Raw genomic sequence first — 23,265 nt, 5'->3', positions numbered from 1 at the left:
GGTGTACCCGGTAGTGATGGGTAATGTTGGCAAAAATCCGAAGTCGACTCCGATCCGACTCCGATGATTTCAGAATCGTCCTTGGAAGGTTGGTCCGCCCAGTATTATTCGGAGTCGTTCGAAATCGTCCGGAGTCTTACGGAGTCGTTCTGAGTCGTCCGGAATCGGTGGGAGTTGAAGTCGTCCGAAGTCGCCCGGAGTCGGCCTTCGAAACAAAGGTCTATTTACGAAGTGCACGCGCAAAGTGAAAGACAAAACAACTTGGACGACTCCGAACAACTCCGGATGACTTCAGACGACTCTGGACGACTCCAGAAGATTCTGAAGGACTCCGGACGACTCCGGACGAATTCGACTCCCAACGACTCCGGAGGACTCCGGAAGATTCTGAACGACTCCGGGCGACTCCGGACGACTCCGACTCCGAATGACTCCGGACGACTCTGACTCCGAACGACTCCGAACGACTTCGAACGACTTCGAACGACTCCGGACGACTTCGAACGACTCCGACTCCGGACGACTCCGGAAGACTTCGGACGTCTCGGGACGAATCCGAATCCCAACGACTCCGGACAACTCCGGAAGATTCTGAAGGACTCCGGACGACTCCGGAAGATTCTAAACGACCCCGGGCGACTCCAACTCCGAATGATTCCGGGCGACTCCGATTCAAAACTCCGACTCCGATTCCAAACGACTCCGACTCCGACTCCGGGCGGAACTGGTGGTTCGGATTTTGGCGAAATCGGACTTACAATAGCCGGAGTCGGACTGGAGCCGTGGGTACGGTCCAAAGAGCACATCACTAGTGCCCGGCACGCGGGACGCTTTTGCGCGGAATACCGAATACTGGCGTCGATAAATTTCTCTCTCACTCATCTTCTCGATCCGGGTGGGGGGGGGTTGGTGGTTCAACGTATCGGTTCGTGTGTATCGCGCGGTGTACTTTAGATTCTTATCTTTCGCCTTTGCTTCCGATAGCTTGGTGCGTTTGCTTTCCACCAACCGCTCGAGAGTCGAGAGTGCTTCCCAGCAGGAGGGGGGAGACCATTTAACAATGTTTAAAAGGCCAAATAAGTGTGGAGCTCCAGGTGCAACTGGTGCAATAACCCTAACGCCACTAACGCGCAAGACTGGAGTGGCTGGCGGAGTGCCACCATCTGGATGGGCCCTTGCTGTACTCTGTTTTTTTTTGTTGTTTTTTTTTATTTGCTTCCTTCCTCTCCCCATAATATACGTTTGTGGAGCAGAGAAACGAACTTTAAAACACCACCCACACACACACACACATTCGAAAAACAAACCCATTGTTTGTTGCGAATCGCGTTCGCTTTGGCGGGCAGAGGCGCGCCCGCGTACAGTTTCCGCATACAATGCGGACAACAGTGGCAACAAAACAGCCACCCACGCGCGAATGAACCCCCCCCCTTCTTTTTGCGTTACCGACGCGGGGTTCACACATCCATACGCGCCCTGGCCACCCTTGCCCGGGTCCTGGGCTTGTCCGGAATGAGATGGAAATAAATTAGGCAAAGCAGTGGAGAGGAGCAGTGTGCGCGCCCTTCTCCAGGCGGAAAATCGCAGTTGCAGTACAAAAGAAAAAAAAAAAACCAATTGTGACCGGATCGCTGGAGCTGGGCGCGCTCGCGCACGCGCGAAACAATTGGTGTGAATTTTGGCTTTTTTTTTTGTTTACAAAACAAAAAAGATATATGTACACGGAAAACCCCTGGACAGAGTGAAGGCAGCAGCAGGTGTGCCGGTCGGTCGGTTTCCCGGGAGCAGGGGAATGATGTTTTCAAACCAGCCACTGCCCGGCACTCCTTACGACACAGCCAGTGGCTAGTAAACAATATGGCTGTGCTTTTTCTTCTCCCGCCGAACAAACTGAGAATCGATCTCAGCTCAGATTCAAGATGGCCTGCCCGCCCCCCGTCGGAGGCTAAGTGTGTATGTTAAACATGTTGCCTCCTGGCTGCTGGGGTGATCGCACCGGAAGCACCTTTAAAAAGTGGTGCATACTAGTTTGTAGCATTTTGTGCACTTGGGCCACTTTGGGAACGTTTGAGCGAACGAATCATCGGCTGGCGGCAACCGCACAATTCAGTATCGCTCAGAGACAGTTTTTCCCTTGAAGATTGAAAAGATGTAGATGGATTAGACGTGGCAAGCTGTAGCGGTCCTAATAGTCTGGTTGTTGAGACGTTATCAACAGCACTCTTTCTTTCGCCCGCAGTAAATTGTTATTATTAAAAACAAGCGTTTTTTAAGCTGCTTTTGTGTTATTTTATCATGCGATGCTAAAAAATCCGTCACTTGTCTCGGGGTACGGCGAAAGAGTGAAATTTCTTCTCTCCCGTAGCCCCGATCGTGAGCCTTCGGGAGTACTCGGCCCGATCAGTGTTGGAAGTTGACCACACGACTCCACTTCGATAGCGTCCTCTATCGGGATTGTTGTAAAACACTGCTGTGCCATCGGATTGACCGTAAATATTTATTTTAATATTTAACACTGGTTGTATTAGTATTTCGACATATTACTTGAAACTCGCTTCAGAACACAAGCCACTGCATGGGTAAAACCACGCTGAATTGATTAGTGTTGGGTTTTATGAATCTTCAGTGATTAGTGTTTAGAATCTCGAGTCGAATATTCAAAGTTAATTGAATCTCTAAATATTCATGAATCTCCAAGGACTCATGTATCTCTTAAGATTCACGAATCTGTAAGATTCATAAATTCATTAAAAATCATATATTTCCAGGGATTCGTGAAGCTTTAGAGATGTATAATTTTAAAATATTGAATTTGCCCAATCCCACCTAAAACACTTGCCCGTCGTGGGCTCAAGCCTCCCATGGACCGTATCCCGTGTAGCAAAACAAACTATCCGGCTGCGTGGCACTTACCAAGAAGTCTGGAAAGCCTGTAAAGGCTGGCATGACCACGTTGGTTGTTACGCCAAGAAGAAGAATAGTAAAAAAGGTTCAAGCTTTATGATGTTTTAGAGATTTATGAATCCCTAGAGATTCATTAACTTTGTCGAGATATGCAGAGTTTCGAACCATAAAATGGAATAATTCAATTTCTTAGGGGAATATTGCAAATCGGTAGGGCCATGTTGCATGCAAGCTGTAGAAGTTTGCAATCATACAGGGGAGTGTTGCAATCGACTAGGGGAATTTTGCAAGCATACTGTGGAGCTTTTATAGGACTGTGGGTGCCGCTGTAAATATCTCAAAACATTTTCGTTTGCAACATTCCCCTAAGTGATTGAACTATTCCCTTATATGATTCGAAATCCTGTAAGATTTTTTTGGGATCCAAGAATCGTTCGAGGTTCAAGAATCTTTCGAGATTCAAGAATCTTTCCAACCGAGATTCCGCCTCATTGAATCATTCCAAAGATTCATTTAGATTCATGAATTTGAATCAGATTCATCCAACACTACAACAAACCATTCGATTCGGTTCGCCGTGTTCAAGCTGTCACAGCCTCTTGGACACTGGGATATATGATTATTCCTTTTCTATAAATTGCCTTCAAGGTGTCAAAATCCAAGATGAGTGTGTGTGTGTGTGTGTGTGTGTGAGTTTGTGAGGTACTCTGCTTGATTTCGTTTTCCCTATCCTAACCTAAATGGCAAACCCTACGCTCTGCTCTGCGGCCGCTGTAACCAGATGGAAGGCAAAATTAATCCTCCATAAAAATAACCTCTCCCGCTTTTGCCTCCGGTGGCGATGAAGGCCCGCTGCCGCTGCCGCTGCTAGCGATGATGGGAGCTGTAGGGCCGTGAGCGTGGAGGCCCCTTTTAATGGTGCCGTTGCACGAAAGTGATCCACATGTAGATTTCCGACCGAACCGAGAAGAAACAACAACAACAGCCAGAACGGAGCGAAGCGGGAAAAATGTTGAAAACGTTGTCGTGTCCCGTTAGTCTCCAGATGGTGTGATGTGCATTGTTCAATTTTAGTATCTCTGCTCTTTCTATTTATTTATCTTTTTTTTGTTTTGTTTTGTAGAACGCTCCATCAACACCGTGCAACCGCAACGACGCTCCCTGTGGTGCGCGCGCGCGTGTGTGTGTTTGAATGATGTGGTTAGCCGCAAACACGACCGATAGCTCCACGCGAGGAACAAATGCGGAGCTAAGAAGACCCGATGGGTTATCATCCCCCCAGATATAAGATGTTTGCCTCGGCCCAGCCGATTTTCCCAGTCGCCCGGCATCCATCGGGCACATGATCTGTTCTGTTCTGGCTCGGCCTGTGGGAAGCTAATCAAGTTCATACCTGTAATCGGCTGCCATCGCGCAAGATATAGGAAGCAGGCGATCAAGATATACAAGCTTCCAGAACATAATTTAGCAGAAGTTTTGAGGAACGCTCTAACCCGAACGGTTTACACACAGTCTGCTGTGGCCGTGGTTACATCGTGGGCTGCGGGCTCCGGGCGCGAGTCGGCCAGTAACCGTTTCTAACCGTTTTCTATTGCTTAATGCGAGCACAGCTAATCTGGAATTGCAACAAATTTTCATAATCGGCGAGCGAGAGATTGGATTTGAACAATAGGAAAAACGCGCATTTTTCTCACGAAATCCAACTCGTGCAAGAATTTCGTCTTATTAGATTGTGGTGTAATGCCTCAGAGAGGCAAAGCGAGACAAAGAAGAAGAAGAAGAAGAAAGAACACGGTCTGACATCACACGCTGCTGTTGCACGACAACCTGGGAAGGAGAGCGGCATTGTGCGTGTTCTCCTGCGTGTGTCTAGAATTGAGTTGCGCTTTTCCCACGTTTTGTTTTCTGTTTTTAATGCAAAGCAACTTTTGTTTTTTTTTTAACGCAAAGCAATATCTTTTCTGGCGCTTGTTTGCTTTACAGATCGTTTGCTATGTTTGTGTGTTTGAAAGCGTTTGAATCTTGCGATGCGACAGTTCAGAAGGATGCTGATGGTTTTGGAAATTATCCATCCCTCAGCTGCAGCGCTTCGGCTGAGCTGAACAAGCCACAACCCGCGAAAGGTTATTACACCAGCACCCCGGTGGTGACGTAGAGATTACGAAACTTTACAAAAGCGCTTGTGCACGCTCTGCCGTAGGAGGATGGAACCGTTTGTCTCGGTGCATCAGTAGCCAACCTTCGCCCCTAGGGCCTGGCCTGCGAGTGCATGACCTTTGCATTGCGGAGCGAGTATGAAGGGGGAAGGAAGATGAGAAAAAATTAAATACAGGTGCACCCATGGGTGTGTGTGTGTGTGGCGTAATACACACCGACAGCACGGGCACAGGAAAAGCGGCAACAAGATGAATTCCTCCGCCCAACCCCAACGGGTTGGGTGCATAATTACTTATGCCACCCACCCCTTTGCTCCCGTTTGCTTCTCTCTGCTCTCTCTCTCTTCTCTACACTGCTCCGTAATAAAAAAAACACTCCCCGCGGGAACAATGCGGGAAGGGTTCCTCCGCCACTGGGGCCGCCACTTGCAAATGCCCGTTACAATGCCCGCCCGCGGGATTTCCTCTGTCCCCCTTTTATGGGTGATACGGATTAGTGGTGGGAGCTCGGAATCGGACCTACCCGATCGCCGAGTCCGTGCTCGGAATCAATTCCGGATTCGATTCCGATGTTTCGAAGCCGGATTGGATTCCGGAGCCTCTGGCATCGAAGCCGGATTCGATTCCGAAGCCGGATTCGATGCCAGAGCCGGAATGGATTCCAGAGCCGATTCCGAAGCCGGATTCGATTCTGGAGCCGATTCCGAAGGTGGATTCGATTCCAGAGCCGATTTCGAAGCCGGAAATGATTCCGAAGCCGGATTCGATCACGATGCCGATTCCGAAGCCGGATTCGATTCTGGAGCCGGATTCGATTCCGTAGACAGATTCGATTCCGGAGCAGATTTCGATGCCGGATTCGATTCCAGAGCCGATTCTGGAGCCGAATTCGATTCCGTAACCGGATTCGATTCCGGAGTCGATTTGGAAGTCGGATTTGATTGCGGAGCCGGAGTCGATTGCGGAGCCGGATTCAATTCCGAAGCCGATTCTGGAGTTGACTTCGGAGCCTGTCCCGGAGTCGGCTCCGGAATCGGAATCGACCTGGGAATCGCGATTGCCCCGGTTAATCAGGATTGATTTCAGAAATGGAATTAGCTCCAGAAGGAGAATCAGTTCTTGCATGGAAATAAGAAGTTTCAGGAGCGAATACAGTCCGGGAATCTCTATGAGAATGGAACGGGTTACAAGTAAATTTTGATTCTTTGCGGCTATCAATACATAGCGTCATTGGACCCAAGCGCCTATTCTTATGAAGATGCCGAAACCGACTGCGTTTCGAAGTCGATTGTGATTTCGGAGTCAATTCCGATTCTGGAGCCAATTTCGGAACCAATTCTGGAACCAATTCCGGAGCCGATTCCGGAACCAATACCAGACCCGATTCCGATTCCGGAGCCGATTTCGGAACCGATTGCGGAGCCGATTTCGGAACCAATTCCGGAAACTGATTCTGGACCTACCATCCGGAACCGGTTCCAGTAAGCTTTGGAGCTAGCCTAGATTCGATTCCGAGAAAAACTTCATATTTCCCAACACTAGTACCGATGTCAGCCGAATGCCAAATGCCTCCCAGTGCTTAGTAAGCAGGGAAGAAGCAAAGGGAAAATAGGTGCAGCAACACAGAGAAAGAGAGAGAGAGTGTGAGATAGAGAGGCTAAAAAAACGATCATCGAGGGAATCGAGCGAATTGAATCACCACCACCATCACCACCCCGCCACACAGGGCAGTTGAAGCGGAACCGACTGAGGATGTGCCGTGGAAAATGGTGATGAAAAATGGATGGTTTCTACTAACAGGCCCCTATCACCGTCCCCACAAAACGTATTGCTTCCGATTGTTTATGATGGGAGTGAGAGATACCACGGGACTTTGTCTGCAGTGTAAGCTGGGTGTGTGTGTGTGTCTGTGTTAGAGGGAAATATTATTTCCAACACATCAGGCCCCTGTGCCTTTCTGTTACAGTTACAGGCAAATTGGGAGAGAAACGTTTTGTGGATGCCTCATCAAGATTAGATAAGGCAAGTAAGAAGGGTAGAAGAAATGATGTAATTTGCTTTGGGACCCCTTTGTGGTGTGCGTTTTTTTGTCGTTGTTGTGTGTGTTTTGCTTTTTCCGTGCCTGCGCCGTGCCAAGGCCAAACACTGGTATGGATTTTCGGTATCCAATTGAACCTTGAAGAGAGCGTATGACGAAATGGAACAGCTTCACCCCGCCCTGTGTCGGCTGATAAACACCTGTCAAGGCGGGTTGATGTGCTATGCTATCGGTGTAGATGGTTGATGAACGTTTGCTTTGATAGCGATCTGCATGTGTATAAAGTACACACAGACAGTGCGAAGGCTGTGCCATCAAGGAAGGAGAAGTGCTCTTAAAACAATTTAAATCACTTTGATGGTGCGTTTTATCAAACGGCGATGTCGTCTGCTCAAAGTTGATAAATTATCTGGCGATAAAAAGAAAAACTGTATAGACGGCTCAGACTTCGCTTGCCCGTCGCCATGTGGTGTGGCATAATGGACGTTCTTATCATACAATCAACGTCCTATTTCAGGCGACAAAATCACAAGCAAGCTCAGATGGATATATTGCACTGCAAGTTGACTTTATTTTCATCAGAATTTGTACATAATTATTGTCTAAAACAAAAACTGGCATAAGCTGCTGTGTCTAATAAAAAGCATGCTGGTTACCATAAATTTTCCACAGACGCACAGTGCTGCAAAGATCAGCCGTAAAGGAAGGACTATAGAGGTGTGCCCCAAGAACCCGAACTGTACGATTCATTCAATTCATCCTAAAGAACGAACGACCTACGTTCATCTAATCAACGTTCAACGATTCTTTATAAATCAAAATGTACTGAGTTGATCATGAAAATAACGTCCTCTACCCGTCGAAATAAAGAAAGTCTTAGTACGCTGGGTCGTTAATTTCCCCTATACAAATATGAACGTGAACCGTAATACCAGGACGTACACGAAAAGAACGACCTATCCGTCGAAATAAAGAACGTCCTGCTAAGACATGGATTTCGTTCGTTCCTCCCATACAAATATGAACGTGAACCGTAACACCATGACGTTCATGAAAAGAACGTCCTACCAATCGCAATAAAGATAAATATAATAATGTTCAAGATGTAATACACTAATTATGTTCTTCTTGCAAATTGAAACAATTCACCATATTTTCTTCAACTGAAATGAATGAATGAATTGCGATTCACGTTAAGTTCATCCTAATGAAATAACTAGTACGTTCACGTTCATCAAAATGAACCGAATTGCCCAAGCCTACAGAACTATACCGACTATGGAGCCCTTCACGAGTCTAGTCAGTTTTTTGTATGGAGTTTGATAGTTGGAGGCTCCATACATAACCACACATAACCATTTTCAGTCTAGATTATTCTAGCCTCAAAGCTAGAATTAAATTCGAGTACCTGCTCGAAAAATGGCAACACAAGGTGTTGTTTACATTTACCCCTTCTTTCTTCTTTGGCACAACACAACCGCTGTCGTTCAAGGCCTGCCAGTACCCACTAGTGAAGTGAGCTTGGCTTTCAGTGACTTATTGCTACCATAGCAGGATAGTCAGTCCTACGTATGGAGGTACGGTCCATTCGCGGCTTGAACCCATGACGGGCATTTTGCTACGTCACACGAGTTGACGACTGTACCACCAGACCGGCCCAACATTTACCGGTACATTTACCCCTAGGTGCATTAAAAAGATCTGGTGATGGAATCTAGAATCAAAGTGTATGTAGTCCAGGTGGTCTCATAGCATGTTTTTTATAACCAAATTTGAATATCACTTTTTGCCAGAATGGGTGAAAACTTTTGTTCAAACAAGCTTTCTGGAGGCTTGACGAATACATAAAACACTCTTAAAATCTTCATTCAGAAGCAGAAGCGATAAAAATCAGCCTTCTAAATTCATATACCTTGGGATAAGCTCGCCTGTATATTATACCCACTTAGATAGCTGCTCGAGAACTGCTATACAATGCAAACAGCTGATAGGCTGACATTTTTGCCTACGAACTTAAAACGGAAAGGGCCCCTATGTTGGTTGCAGCGATTAAGAAGCGAAAACTTTGATCCAGTTCAACAAAGTTTAAGGCAGTTTTCAATGATCATTATGCCAAATATTTTTGGGTAATGCTACCAATATGGTAATCATGAGTGTCATCGCTCTGGAGAACAGGATCCCTAAACGATGTTTGGCGTTTACCAAATAATTTAAGCGGTTTTCCAATTCAATTATGCTGCACTCTAATGTCCCACTAGCTCGGTTTGAAACATTTTGATTGTTTGATTTATGCGCTAGTGACTCTAAATCGTTTTCTATTTTGGTTTTTCAGATTTTGAAGTCCGGCATCAAACAATATTGCAAAATTGTTCCGAAGACCTCCCGCGTTATCCGCGTTACCCCCCCCCCCCCCCCCCCCTGGGTTAAGGAGTAGGTGGAGGCGTTCTCTTTTCTCATGCTACGTCACCGTAGCTATGCATCATTTCAGCGTCTTTACCCGCGTTTACAGTTCTACATCTTTGACATTAAACCAACAACAACAACAACAACAACAACAGCGACAAAAAAAAAACAATCAGCAAATACCATAGCGCCGGACTCGCAGCTCCGGCCTATGCTTTCGACCTACTAACCTCGTACACCACCCCAACCGATGCAAATGCCATCTTAGAGAGAAAGAGAGAGAGAGAGAGAGAGACATCGACATCCAAAGCCACCCGTACTGCGAGCATCTTGCCGAAACCTAATAATGCATAAAATCAAATTGTTCCAAACTCACCACCAACACCACCCTCCCCCCCTCCTCCCACCCACCAGCGAAAGAAGAGAACCCCACAAGCGGCAATGGAAATGGCACGGGGGGGGGGGGGGTGAATCAATTGTACGGGAAATTGGGAACAATGTTACGGTGGCGAACGAATGCGTTCCAGTGGCGTGGTGTAAAGGGGTGGTGGTGGGGGGGGAGGGGTGGGTTTACCTTCTTCATCGAGTAATGACCACCCAGCGCCACCGGAAATGCGGAAAAGATCGCAGTGACCTTCTTTTCCGCCGTCGCTGTTGCTGTTTGTTTTTTTTTATATGTGCGTGTGTGTGTGTGTGTGTGGTTTTAGCATCACCCTCACCCCTATAATAATCGATCGAGAAAAAAGAACGACGTGGGTGCAGTGCTTGGAGTGCACAAACAATGTGTGTGTGTGTGTGTGTGTTTTTGTTAACGCCATTTCCGTCAACTGCACAGCGTTTGACGCGTAAAAGACTTCAATGAGGGCTAGGAGACGAACCCCGCGCAGCAAAACACAGCTTCGGCCAACCATGCCTGGCGGAGGTGATTGACTACAACTGTATGCATGCCGGTGGGTGGGGATGGGAGGGGGGGGGGAGGTGGAGAGGGACGAGTGGGTAATTATTGCTGGTAAAGATTGTTCTGCGCCCTCCTTTTTACTCCCTTTTCTCCATGTCCATGCTCGGGGCTGCATCTACCAGGAAGGGGAGTGGGGGTTGGTAACTTGAGCTTGAGGGTGCTTTCACCCTGCCATTGCTACTGTGTCCCGTATTATGCTGATGCTCTCAGTAGGGGGGGAGAGGGTTTGTGTTGTGTAGGAAAAGAATAAACACGCTAAGGCACGAACCTTCCCATCGTCATCATCATGTAACAGGGGTGTGGTGTGTGTGTGTGTGTGGACACTTTCATAATAAATTTAAGAAGACGAAAAAAAACCCACCCTAGCTGCAAGTGTAACAAAAAAAGCGAAACCACACCTGCTCCCCCCTCTCCCCCCACGCCCTATAAAGAAAGTACTTCATAGCCGCGTAGACTGCGGGTACAAATTAATTAAAAACAACAACAAAAAAACACAACTACCTTCCGAGTGCGAACCAAAACCTCTTCGCTGGCTAACCGAATCGATGGGCCTCTCTCTCTCTCTCTCTCTCTCTCTCTCTCTCTCTCCGCGCTATGCTGTAAGCCCTTGTTTGCCGCGCCGTTGGGGCCAGTGATCTACTTCGCAAACCCCCCGAACGATCATCGCAACCGCCACCTCACGCGCTTTCTCTCTTTCTCATCGCTCGCTGTGCCTTTTTCTTTTTTTTTCTCCGCGGGCTCTACACACACGCGGTCGCCCCATTTTACTCATCCTCTCACCTCGTCCGCTGCAAACCGCCAACCTCCCCGCGCTTGGCTGGGCAGCTCTCTCGTTGGGAACACGCTTGCACGGCTGCTACTGCCCGCTGCTCCATCGGGCCTGTGGGCCTTTGGTTGGGCCACCGGGTGCACCATTTCTTCGCGGGACGTTATGCAAGACGGTTCACTGTTTCGTGTCCGTTCCGGGGCTTCAGTTTGAGCTTGTGTGTGTGTGTGTGTGTAGTTTTTTTTTGCTTTTCTGGATCGCTTCACTCTCGGTTCCGCTTCACATTGACTTTGAAATTTTCAAAGGCCACACCAAAAAAAAAAAAAAAAAACGGCACGCTCACCCAGATGCGCCTCTGTGATGTGCATCGATGGTGCTGTACCTGTACGTGTGTACTTCCCGTGTCACTAATCTATGTGTATGTGTGTGTGTGTAAAAATCGGTCTTCAAAAGAACGAGGAACAATTAGGTCTTCCAAAAAAAAAGACACAAAAACTGTGGTGTGTGAAAATTAAATCCTCCCAGTGGTATCTAACGTGCAAGTGTAACTCCCCATCAACCAGCTGAATTGTCAAACGTCAGAGCTGTCGCTGCCCACCACTATTGCACATGGCTAAATGGTTCCATTTCATTGCAAATGTGTAACTGTGAACGGCAAATCATAAGTAACTGTTCGGAGGCTAACGAGTAATACCTAACCCAGAACAATGTCTCAATGTTTGAGGGTGTGTGTGTGTGCGTGTGTGTACAATGGACTGTGTCTAAATGCTTCCAGAATAGCGCGAGCTAAAGCTACATTAGCTTTTAGCTCGCCACTCGAAAGGCCCGCACGAGCCTGCTGCACGGGCATTTTATCTAGTTAGTGTCGATCACATCCACACCGGAAATGGCTTTTGTGTCTTGCCTCTTCTTCTTCTTCGTCTTCTTTTGTGGTTCGCTTCATCCAACCCTTCGCACACTGTGTTCATTCTTCAAGCCCCCCCCCGTTCGTGGTTGGCCGAACGTCGGAAGAGCCTCTTCTTTGGCCACGACAGTCAAGACGTTAGTAGACTCGTCGTGATTCGGTACGCGCGGGGTCAGTTCCCTCTCACTCGAAGAATTTACAATCAAAAACCGTTCGAGCGGCGTGTGTCTCTGTGTGTGTGTGTGTGTTTCATTTTCTGGTTTTGTTTTGCGACCGTCTCCCTGTGGCCATTTCCTGCCCAGAACGTGACACTTGACGCTAACCCTAAGGGGGAGGTTGAAAGGCACGACAATTTATTGGTGTTATTGAAAAGCCGGAGTGTCATCGCACGGAGTGTGAAGGGGAAACAAAGGGTTCAATTGTTTGCGGTGTGGTTGATTTCAATTTAAAGTCGGCTAGGTTTTTTGTTTTTGTTTTTTTTTTTAAATTTATTTTGCTACTGTGTACCTCTGTTGCCTGTGGGAACAAATCTCGACCTCAAAACCGTCCCCGTGAGAGAGAGAGAGAGAGGTAGTGAGCTCCGGCTGTAGTGGGCAGTGCACAAACCAAGTGTGCATCTCACAATCAACAACCGAGTTATCAATCAACCACCAAAACCACACGGAAAAAACACGCACCAACAGGTCGGGATCGAGTTCTCGAGTTAGTCTGGAGTTGGTGTAATGCTTGTGAGCGTAATACAGCAGGCACATGTACAGATGTGTGGCATTACACGTGAGAGCTAGCGAGAAGAATTAGAACAGAACAGTAAAACTTTCAGTGAATTGGTAGAATAGTGCATCGGCAGTAGCTAGCGCATTGAACAAGCGAACTAACCCCTCAACTTCAGTGAATCAGTGGTGGATGAGCTGGCTGTATATGGGGATTAGATTGGAGCAAAACTGAAAAAAAGGGAAGTCGGTTACCGGCTGTTCCAAAACTGTATGGGAACCAATTTTGGAGAGTAGGTTCAAACAGAATGGTCAGAATCGTTTGGAATCTTTCGGAATCTTACGGAATTATCCGAAATCGTCGAAATTGTAGGCATCATTCGAATTGGCCGGTATCGTTTGGAATCGTTTGGAGGCACCGTCGAAATCGCTCGGAATCGTCTGGAATCGTGGGAGCCAAAAATAAAGAAAATACATCTGCTTACATTCACTTATTGGGGTCGATCGCGATTCAGCGTGATTCCGATTTATGTCAGATGAACTCGTACGACAGTTTGGACGGTTTTTCTGGACTATTTCAAATAATTTCGGATGATTCCGAACTACTCAGAACAATTCTGAACGATATCTTTCTGTCCCTAACGATTCTGAAAGAATCCTAATGATTTAGAACGATTTCGAATAATTATGAATGATTCCAGACGATTCTGAACGATTCTGGACTATTCTGAACGATTCAGAACGATTCAGAAGAATTCTGAACATTTCAGACGATTCTGGGCAATTTCGGGCAAGTCTGGACGAAGATCGCATTTCTTTGGCGTCGAAACCAGAGGTCTCCTTAGACGGAATTTGAGTGGTAACCGTGGCTCCAATATCTCACACTTTCGAACGCTGAGTAGTCATAGAGCGACTTAGAGTTATATCTCTAGCTAGAAAACAAAACAAACCATCAAGTATCGACAACTCTAGCAGATGAGTTTCGGACGAGAAATCGTAGAGCGCACTGCACAGCGGTGTATAGTAGGCAGATTAATATCCTGTCCTCTTGACACGCGGGGGGGGGGGGGGTTCCATAGCGAAGCTGTAGTTGGAGTAGAAACAAAAACACTCCATAGTCCGTTCAGCTTACGCCATACCCTCATTTTAGGGAACCGATGAGTGTTTCTATTTCCCGGAGCTTTCGCCCCTAACCGTGCTGTGCCGGAAATTGGATTTTTTTCTTCTCTCGTCTCTTCTTGCTTTGGTTTCAAGCAGACCGATACAGATATGAGCGGAAAAGTTACAGTGTTCCGTTGGGTTTGCCTTCTTTCTCGAGCTCTTCCATCTTCGAGTGGCAGGGCTTCGAAACGTTTTCGAGAATTCGAGCTTTTATTTTCTCGCTACACCGCGAAGACCTCATTTTCTTGAAGACGCTTTTGGAACATGGAGCATTGAAAAAAAACGGTAGATGCAATAGAACCATGTTGTTCGCAGCTGCTGCCCATATTGGATGGTGGTTTCATACTTTTTGGACGCGGCCACTTATGGGCTGCTTCTGCCCCTTTTCCTCCGGCAGAACCTAACCCCAATTTCCTTACCCCAAAGCTATTCGCTTGTTGTTGCTAGTTTTGTCTGTTTTAAGTATGTTTACGGGCGTTGCTGTTGTAATTCAAAGCTTACAAAGCTATAAGCAAAACACCTCCGCTCCCAACCCGCCCACTGTAAACGCTTTTGGTACGTGAGTTACATAGAAGTGTGAAGCTACGATGCAATGGAGACTGAAGCAGGCAACCTCCGGTCCCAACCCAAACGCTCCCCGAGAGAGGGAAGAAGAGACAAAACAAAACAACAACAAAATCCGCCGTTACGGGAACCGTTGGGCAACCGTTTTGTGGCGGTTGAAAACGCTTCGTTTCTTTTCATTTTTGTCTTGGAGCCCTTAAACATTCCGGACATGCATTAGCGCAGCCGGCGAGTCGCTGCAGCAGCAGCAGCAGCAGCAACAGCCGAAACGGGGCGTAAAAAGGGCTCAAAGCCTTTTGCCGGCGGAAACTAACACACCACACCCTGCTGCTGCTGCTGCTGCTGCTACAGCACCCCTCCCTCGAACTGCTGCAGGTGTCTGCTGCATTCTTCATGGGTGCAGCGCGCGCCTACATAACATTGAATTGTGTTTCCTTGAAGGTAAAATGTATGAAATAAAAAAAAAACAATTAACTACTACCGCGTGCGGCCGCCGGCCCGTTCCAGGCAGTGTACCGTACTTCCTCGATACGTGCTAAAGAGAGCGATTAAAACACACACACACACATAGACATTGAAATACAAAAGAATAAGTGTTTTTAAGTGGTTTATGAACGTCGTGAGAGGAAGAAGCCGCGGTGGAACGCTGTGCGTTGCGAACGGGGTTTGCTGGAGGAACTGTATTTTAAATCGGAATTTATGCCAAATTCCCTCGACCCCACGCACACGCATAGGTTGTTTAGTTTTAGGGTATGCTTTATGATATGAAAAATCGCTCTCTCCATGTCACAACCGTAGCTGTTAGTTGTTAAGTAACGCTTGTAATAGCAGTAATTGAGTGGCTGAGTGACAACACATCGGCAGCAAGGAATCTGGCGAAGATTCTCTCAAGGCAGTGTTAGCTGTTCGGTGTCCGGCAGAGCCTCGCGCAACATCATGGGCTTTTTGCAGGACTTGCAACTCAAGGTAGTGTATGAATGGGATCCATGTAATTGACGCACAGTAGCTTGAGATGATTCTGAATGGGAGGTGTTAGCGTAATGAGTTAAATCATCTAACTCCACTCTTCCACTTCAATCATCGTCGCTAAACTTTTGGAGAAATGTATTAACTCAGGAATTATGTCTAAATCATCCACCAAAAGTTGCCAGAACTGTCTCACCACGCAGACAGTTTGTCTAACTCGGCATCTGCAAAATATCCCCAAGATTCTGTCCAAAAACTTCTCCCAGAACTAGTTCCTCGCTTGACCTTGATTGAGCTGTCCAACGTGCCTGCAACCGAACGACCGAATGACCTCAATTGCTGACCCCACGGCAAGATCTTACGTCCAAGGCCATTCCTCCTGCATCCTCTGGAGCGTCATTGACGCACGTCAGCTTCATGAACATCAGGTTTTTTGTTATTGTAGGATACCTTCATGTTGTATCTGGTCCCAAGACGGGATGGTATGATCAAGGCGTGAAGTCATCCGTTCAAAACCGTACCTCCTCCTCACGGAATATGACGGACCGTGTCGTTGGCAGCGATCCGCTCAGTTCTTCCATTCTTCGGGCCCCGAATGTCAATGAACCCCTCCGGTTCCCTAGACCCCAAAAGCGTCCTCTGCCACGACGCGTGCGTACGCACGCGGTCTGAGGTTTAAATGCAAATTTAAGTAATTGCTCAACCGTTGCCAATTGCACCTTCCTTTTCCTTTGCCTGCTGCAAAAGCTCCGTCTCCGCCAACGGCGTCAATGTTACGCCTCTTTGCTGTCTTACCAAAAATAAAACCCTCCTAAACTCCAAGGTTATCATCAACCATGTATAAAGTAATACGCGTCGCCTTATTTAGCTGCTGTTGTTGTTTTGTTGTGCTGTTACTAGCACCGACGCCCCAAGTTGATCATGATGATGATGGTGATGAGTGCGCAGTGGTGTGCCAAACTTTCCTTTCGCGCTCGAGTGTTAACTCTCTCTCGGTTTTAGCTGTGCGGAAAAATGGGAAGCCTAATTGATGGGGTTTTTCGCCTGTTGCGTGTGCGTTTCCTCCGATGTGTGTGCATTTTTTTTTCGCTACTGTTGTTGTTGTACTGCGAATGTGTGTGCAACGTGTCGTCTTTTTTTTGTTGTTTCGTTTGCCTAGTTCCTTCTAGTCAATTTCGTACCTGGTGGAGCGTAAATCATTATCATCCACACCTCAGGACACTGGAAAAGGGAGAACCGGCAACATGGAGAGAGAGAGAGAGAGGCCGAGGGCTGCGTGTGCAACAATGCGCAAGGGGATGGTATGAAAGTAAACAGTGCGTACTTTTACTCTATTTTCACTTGGGGGTTTTTTTTTTTTTTGTTGTTGCTGCTGCTGTTGCTAGCTGGTCGAATGCCCATATTGGAAAGCTCTGATATTTGCTATTATCGGACGATATTAGCGCGCGCATGTAAAACTATATCTTTATTGCCACCCTCCTCCTCACCTTGCTGTGGTGCGCATCCGCCGTTCCGCCTTGTTTGCCGGCGATAAGGAGAGATTGTGCAGGCCCCTTTGATTGACTGTAGCAGCAGCGTGTCGTATAATTAGATCTCGATGCGGCCGAAGTCCCCGTTAGAGCCCGCTGCCGCAGGTACTCATTACTTCTAGCTCTCATCATCACGCTCGACGCACGCGCCCTTACGTCAAAGTGTGCGGTGATATAAGGAGCATCAGGTGGGTAATAACTATCGGTAAATATACGGTGAAATCTGCAACAGCAAAATTCAGAGAATTCAAGCTTTCTTTTTTTCTCCTGGAAAGAGCTTCTAGTGTACTGGAAAGAATGATCTTTTTGCAAAAGTCTTTTTATGTCTTATTTTAAGAGGCTTTAAAGCATAATAATTTGCCACAAGGTTGTATACGGAACGTTTGTATCAGAAATCCATCTCGAATTCTACAACTTCAAAGCTATTGGAAACAAATGGGATAATTCTTACTAGGTTCGATTTTTACTTTCTCGTTGATTCAATTGTTTTTCTACCTTGAATCCTTAATCGCTCGTTTATCTTCCAAAATATATTCTAAATAGTTTTCTCGCTTGTAGAAGATTTCAGGTCTCATCTTCAGATTTTACTTTAGGACACAAGTTGTACGTCCGTCTGACTGATCTGTGTTTAGTTATTGAGATCAAGAATGCTTTGTGCCATACAGGGGTTTTCAGCGGTTCTGATACTTTGTGACGTCATTTGCCTTCTGTCATATCACTTAACCTTACACAGAGTTCTGCAAGTATGCCAACTGTATCAGAGCATATGAAAATCAAATTGATGCTTAAAATGGTTTACATTGACAATGAAATGACTTCCGACAATGCTCTCCAATCCAGGTCGCCCCAAACATGAACGCTCTGACCTTGTTAGTATTCGGTTGTAACATCCACTTTGCTCGCTTGACGCAAGCCATCATATCCCGGTTTCAGTCCAGAACGATCCCAAGTCCGCTCGAAGCAGATCGCATCTCTGATTCGCAAAACATCCTGGCCCACTGAGTGACGACCACTCTTTGTTTCACCTGGCCCACTAAACATCAGCACACTTGACACAGATTTGCTTCTCCATTTGCTGCCTGCGTACAGTGTAATAACGCCGCGCAATTGAGCGAGTGCGGCTCCACACAACAAGAACGTGTTGTACGTGCTAAATTCAGGCTAATGTGTGTGTGTGTGTGTGCGCTGCCCAAAGGCTCCGCGCGGGCTCCAGGCCAGGCTAATATTGGGGGCGAAAGAAGCATCATGGGAGCGTTTGGAGATTTCGAGCGGTGCGCGTCCCAACGAGCAAAAGAATAGAAACAAAACGGTGGAAAAGAGAAAGCGAAACACACGAGAGGTGGTACGTACGATGTGGAAGCAAGCACTTTGCTGTGGTGGACGCGGTGCTTGTGCGCAGAAGTGAATGGAAAACCAGTTAGACGCTCTAGAAAAGCGCTCGATGGTGGATGATGGTCTGTGCTGCCGGGAAGCTGCACACCTGGAACTGGGTCACGCTTGCGTCTGCAGCGCACGGAAAAGGATTTGTTTTCTTCCCGATGACCGCCAAAACGGGGTACGCGCAGGCACAGATGTCAGAGCCTAATTCCACGTGGTCGTCGTCGTCGTCGTCCGTGTGGAATTCGTTGTCCTCGTTGCGTTGCGTTTCTTTTGTCATTCCGCATTCTAATATCTCGCCAATCGCTTCCCAGCGTGATTATGTGCCCATCCCCCCCCCTCTCCCCAGTAGGAGTTAGTGATCATCAGCATCTCGCAATCTTGCGGCTTATTACGCGCATTGCTGGCGATTACACAGTACCTCCGCAACACACCTCACACAACCTGCGGTACGCTACGTAATGCCTTCCGACTATTCTCGGCCTCCCTGGTGCTCCGACCCAAAGTGTGCCAGCGTGTTCCCGTTTATGGGAGTCTGCTGGCCACCACCTCACACAGTGATGGCGTCGGAGAGCCTAGTGACCCATTTTTGTTATTTCCTCCCCGCAGCACTTCCAGGAACTCTCGCTGGGCATCTCGCTGGGCGGACGTTTTTAGGCATTAGTGTTTTCACTCCAGCGCACCGTTATATCGGAATGCTGCCTACCACCTGTGGAGAGAAGGAGACCTTACATTCTCAATCAACTCTCCACGTGTGTGTGTGTGTTACGAAATAGGACAAGCGTAAGATGGCGTAACGATGCCATCCGAGCGTCGATCGACGCATCATCCGGTGTGCCGTATCTAATCGTTAGACAATATCGACAATTCCCCGGGGCCGCACAGGAGGGTCGTTTCTCCCGAGCGCGCTCTCCAGAGGTTATCGCGTCATCGGCGTCATCCGAAACCCCCGTCCGAGGCTACTTTATATGCGGATTAGCTATCGCGCAAAGCGTGTTAGGCATTTAGCTGGAGACAGTTCCGGATGCGCAATCGGTCCCGCCGTACGCATGCTAAGCGCGTTTGGGCAACAGCGCAGAAGAGCATCTCCCTGGACAACAATAATAACAACAACACAAATGCCACAGGACGCAACATGGGTGTTTCCTCCTTTACGTCTTGATTCCGAGGCTTTAATGGGGCTTTCTCTCTGTCCTCACCTCAGAAAGGGGAGAAAGAAGGAAAAAAAAAAACAGTTAATTGTGTCGGCATCACAAACTGTTGTTGTGTGGACATTATGTTTCAACTTTCCTGTTGTGCGTTTTGTGTGCGGAGATAGTTTCCCAACCGGCTGTGCTCGCTCTATGCGGTGGCGCATGGGAAGCAATCGGGGTTGCTTTGGGGATTTAATATCACCGTGGGCTTCTTCTTCTGCCCAGGCCCGCAGTGGGAGCAGCGGGGCGAATTAAAGGGAATGTTGTTTTCGCTTGTTGGCGCGCTAAAGCTTTTGATGTCATTTTGAACCGCTATTTCACCACGGAGAGCCGACATTTGCGTTGTTTCTTGCGTGAAACAACGCAGTGGAAGCGATGTTGGGACCCGAGATAAAGCCCAAGACATACGCGCACAGCCTTGTTGCGTAATGAGGCCGGGGGAGGGCTGTTGTGTGCGCTCCTCCCGGGTCAGCAGATGACACCTGCAGTTACCGCACGAGATATCTTCCCTGTCCTTCCAGGAGGCTCGAAAGCGTTTTGTTCACCAGGTCCCAGGTCCGATGAATTTCGGCGAGGAAGCAGGAAACTAATTTGATTAGCCAATTCCACCGAACCCGAACAGGCGAAATTATGCAACTCTTCCTGTGTGTGTGTGTGTGTGTGTGTGTGTGTGTGTGTGTGTGTGTGTGTGGCCGGCCTGGCACGGCTTCTTGGACTTTGGGTTGGCTTTCTCGCTTGCGCCTGATTTCTGAACTAACTGGTATTATTAATATGGGCGCACGTATGCGCAGTGGGATGGAGTGCAGTGCTATCGGTGAGAGAAAGCTTCCAGGCCTATCGAATTACCACGGCCAGTAACGCCGCTTACGTGTGTGAAACAGAATCTCAGCTGTACAGTGTCTTAATTTGCTTCATTGTTTTGCAACTGCACCGAGGGACGGACCGAACTTGCTCTGCGGGAAAGCAGCGGGCTTGTTCGGCCGACCCGAAACGCGCTTGTGTTAATCGGATTGCAGAAAATTTGTTGTTTCTTTCAGTTTCGGGGAGAGATACGCGTTGACTATTGGACATGTACATATCCAGGGTCTACGCTGACATTTACTAACCTTAAATACTGTAAAATACTTAGTTAGGACCCGCCAGTTTTGGTGTAAAGGGCATATATGCATCTGGCAAAATGAAAAATGACATCATCTCTTGGATGATAGTTATCCTATGTCCTATTTTCTCAATCCATTCATGATTGATAATATTAATCTTTCCGTGAATATTTGCCGAAAATGACAGATTCAGTGATGTGCTCTCTGGAGCGCACTCACTACTCTGATCCGACTCCGACTATTGTTAGTCTGGTTCCAATTCCGCCCAAATGGGAACCACTAGTTCCACCCAAAGTCGTCAGGAGTTGCCTGGAGTTGGAGTCATATGGAGTCATTCAGAGTCGATCGGAGTCGGAACAGAATCGGAGTCGGCCGGTGCAATGTGCTTGTGATCAGGCATAAATTTAGTTGTGTTTTTTGCCTTTCACATTGCGCATACACTTAGTACACAAATCTTTGTTTAGAAGAACGACTCTGGACGACTCTGGTCGATTACATATCCGGGCTACTCTGGACGACTCCGAACGACTCCGGACGACTCCAGACGACTCCACACGACTCCACACGACTCCACACGACTCCACACGACTCCAGACGACTACGGACGACTCTGAACGACTACGTCTCCGGGCTACTCCGGACGACTTCTAGCGATTCAGGACCCCCTTCAGACGACTCCGAACGACTCCAGATGACTCCAGACGACTACGGACGACTCCGGATGACTCCGGACGACTCTGGACGACTCTGGACGACTCTGGACGACTATGTCTCCGGGCTACTCCGGAAGACTGCGGACGACTCCAGATGACTCCGGATAGCTCCGAATGACTCTGAACGACTACGTCTCCGGGCTACTGCGGACGACTTCTAGCGATTCAGGACCCCTTCAGACGACTCCGGACGACTCCAGACAACTCCGAACAACTCCGACACCGATCGACTCCGTACGACTTAGGACAACTCCGATAATGCTGAGCGGACCTACCTTCCTGAGTCGGTTCCGAAATTATCGGAATCAGATCGGAGTCGACTCCAGCTGTTTGCCAACTTTACCCATCAGTAATCGTCATCTTGATTTCTCATCGAAACCAAAAAAATGTATCAAAAAATCCAATGATACTGCTCGTTATCCGTGCTTTTACTCGTTAAGAGAGGTTTACAACACTCGTTATACGAAAAGCTCGTTCAAATGGGGTACTTGTTATGTAACAGGGTTACTTTACTGTATTTGTTTAAAATATTATAGGTTAGAAAATTTGTTTTGGGTTTTTTTATCATAATCATCTTCGAAATATTCTGGCTATTTAGTTATTGGATTGATGTTTGGCTTTTGAATTAACATCTCTGCTTTGACATCTCTACTGAGCTGCGAGTTTGACACCTCTGCGTGTTTGAATTGTTTTTAATTAGCCTGTTTACCATGAACGTTTAAAATACGACCCAAGCCGGCACAATATAAGCCAATTCGTCCAATAAAAGCATTCGAAAAATGCGTCCACACTCTGCTGCGTCGTCTTCCCATCTTCCCTCCGTCAAACATGTGCTGGAGCTATCGGTCATGTGTGCTCTGTGCTCTACCGGTAAACACCCTCGACTTTGGCGTGTATTACGATTGATGTTTATCGCTGCCCATCGCAAACAGCGTTTCCAGAATTGTTGTTATTGAGCTAAAATAAAAACACACACACACCTGATCGACCCTCCCTTCTAATCGTTTGCGTTCCCATTCCGCTCTCTCCCTCTCCCCCCACGAAAAACAGGGTTCGGACCCAAGGGTCGCCACCTGTCGCGGCAAGCTGCAGAGCAAGCGGTGCAAGCTGAACCAGGAAATCAACAAGGAGCTCCGGTTGCGGGCCGGTGCCGAAAACCTTTACAAGGCCACCACGAACAAGAAGCTCAAGGACACGGTCGCACTCGAGCTGAGCTTCGTCAACTCGAACCTGCAGCTGCTGAAGGAGCAGCTGTCCGAGCTGAACTCCTCCGTCGAGATCTACCAAAGTGAAGGGTAAGCGGTGTGTCTGTGCAATAAAAACAAAACATTTACAACGTGTCTTACCCCATCGCTCCCCATTCACCTACATCACTATAGCCTCGACTACGTTATACCGATGATACCGCTCGGGCTGAAGGAAACGAAGGAGGTCAACTTTATGGAACCGTTCTCGGACTTTATTCTGGAGCACTACAGCGAACCGTCGCACATCTACGAGGACGCGATCGCCGACATTACCGACACGAGACAGGTATGTAGCCGGACACGGCTGACTGCGCGCGACTGACTCCTCCACCCGTACCAAGACGAAACCTAAGACTTTCGAACTTCACCCACCGCTTGTACAGGCTGCCAAAACGCCGACCCGCGATGCGCAGGGCGTTTCGCTGCTGTTCCGCTACTACAACCTGCTGTACTACGTCGAGCGGCGCTTCTTCCCGCCCGATCGCAGCCTGGGCGTGTACTTCGAATGGTACGACTCACTCACAGGTAAGGTGTGACGGCGTAACATTAGTTCCACCATTCCGGGGGCGCAATTCA

The 23,265-nt window shown here is 47.8% G+C and overlaps 1 protein-coding gene across 6 annotated transcripts in view; it reads left to right on the top strand.

Annotated features, from left to right (window-relative positions):
* The window catches only part of LOC120905882 (rhophilin-2), a 37,411-nt gene that overhangs the window by 10,701 nt on the left and 3,445 nt on the right, over positions 1-23,265 (top strand). For 3 of the 6 annotated variants that reach the window (XM_040317174.1, XM_040317173.1, XM_040317172.1), the window contains 3 exons: positions 22,493-22,737; positions 22,822-22,975; positions 23,073-23,214. In XM_040317174.1, coding sequence (XP_040173108.1) covers positions 22,493-22,737; positions 22,822-22,975; positions 23,073-23,214 — 541 coding nt within the window. Of the gene's footprint in view, positions 1-11,385; positions 11,610-15,362; positions 15,531-22,492; positions 22,738-22,821; positions 22,976-23,072; positions 23,215-23,265 lie in introns of those variants that run through there. The other 3 variants (XM_040317175.1, XM_040317176.1, XM_040317177.1) reach the window with 3 other exon arrangements.

This window comes from Anopheles arabiensis, chromosome X (assembly GCF_016920715.1).
Source record: "Anopheles arabiensis isolate DONGOLA chromosome X, AaraD3, whole genome shotgun sequence".
In the NCBI taxonomy this organism is placed as follows: Eukaryota; Metazoa; Arthropoda; class Insecta; order Diptera; family Culicidae; genus Anopheles; species Anopheles arabiensis.
This window is presented reverse-complemented; position numbering and strand designations above follow the sequence as displayed.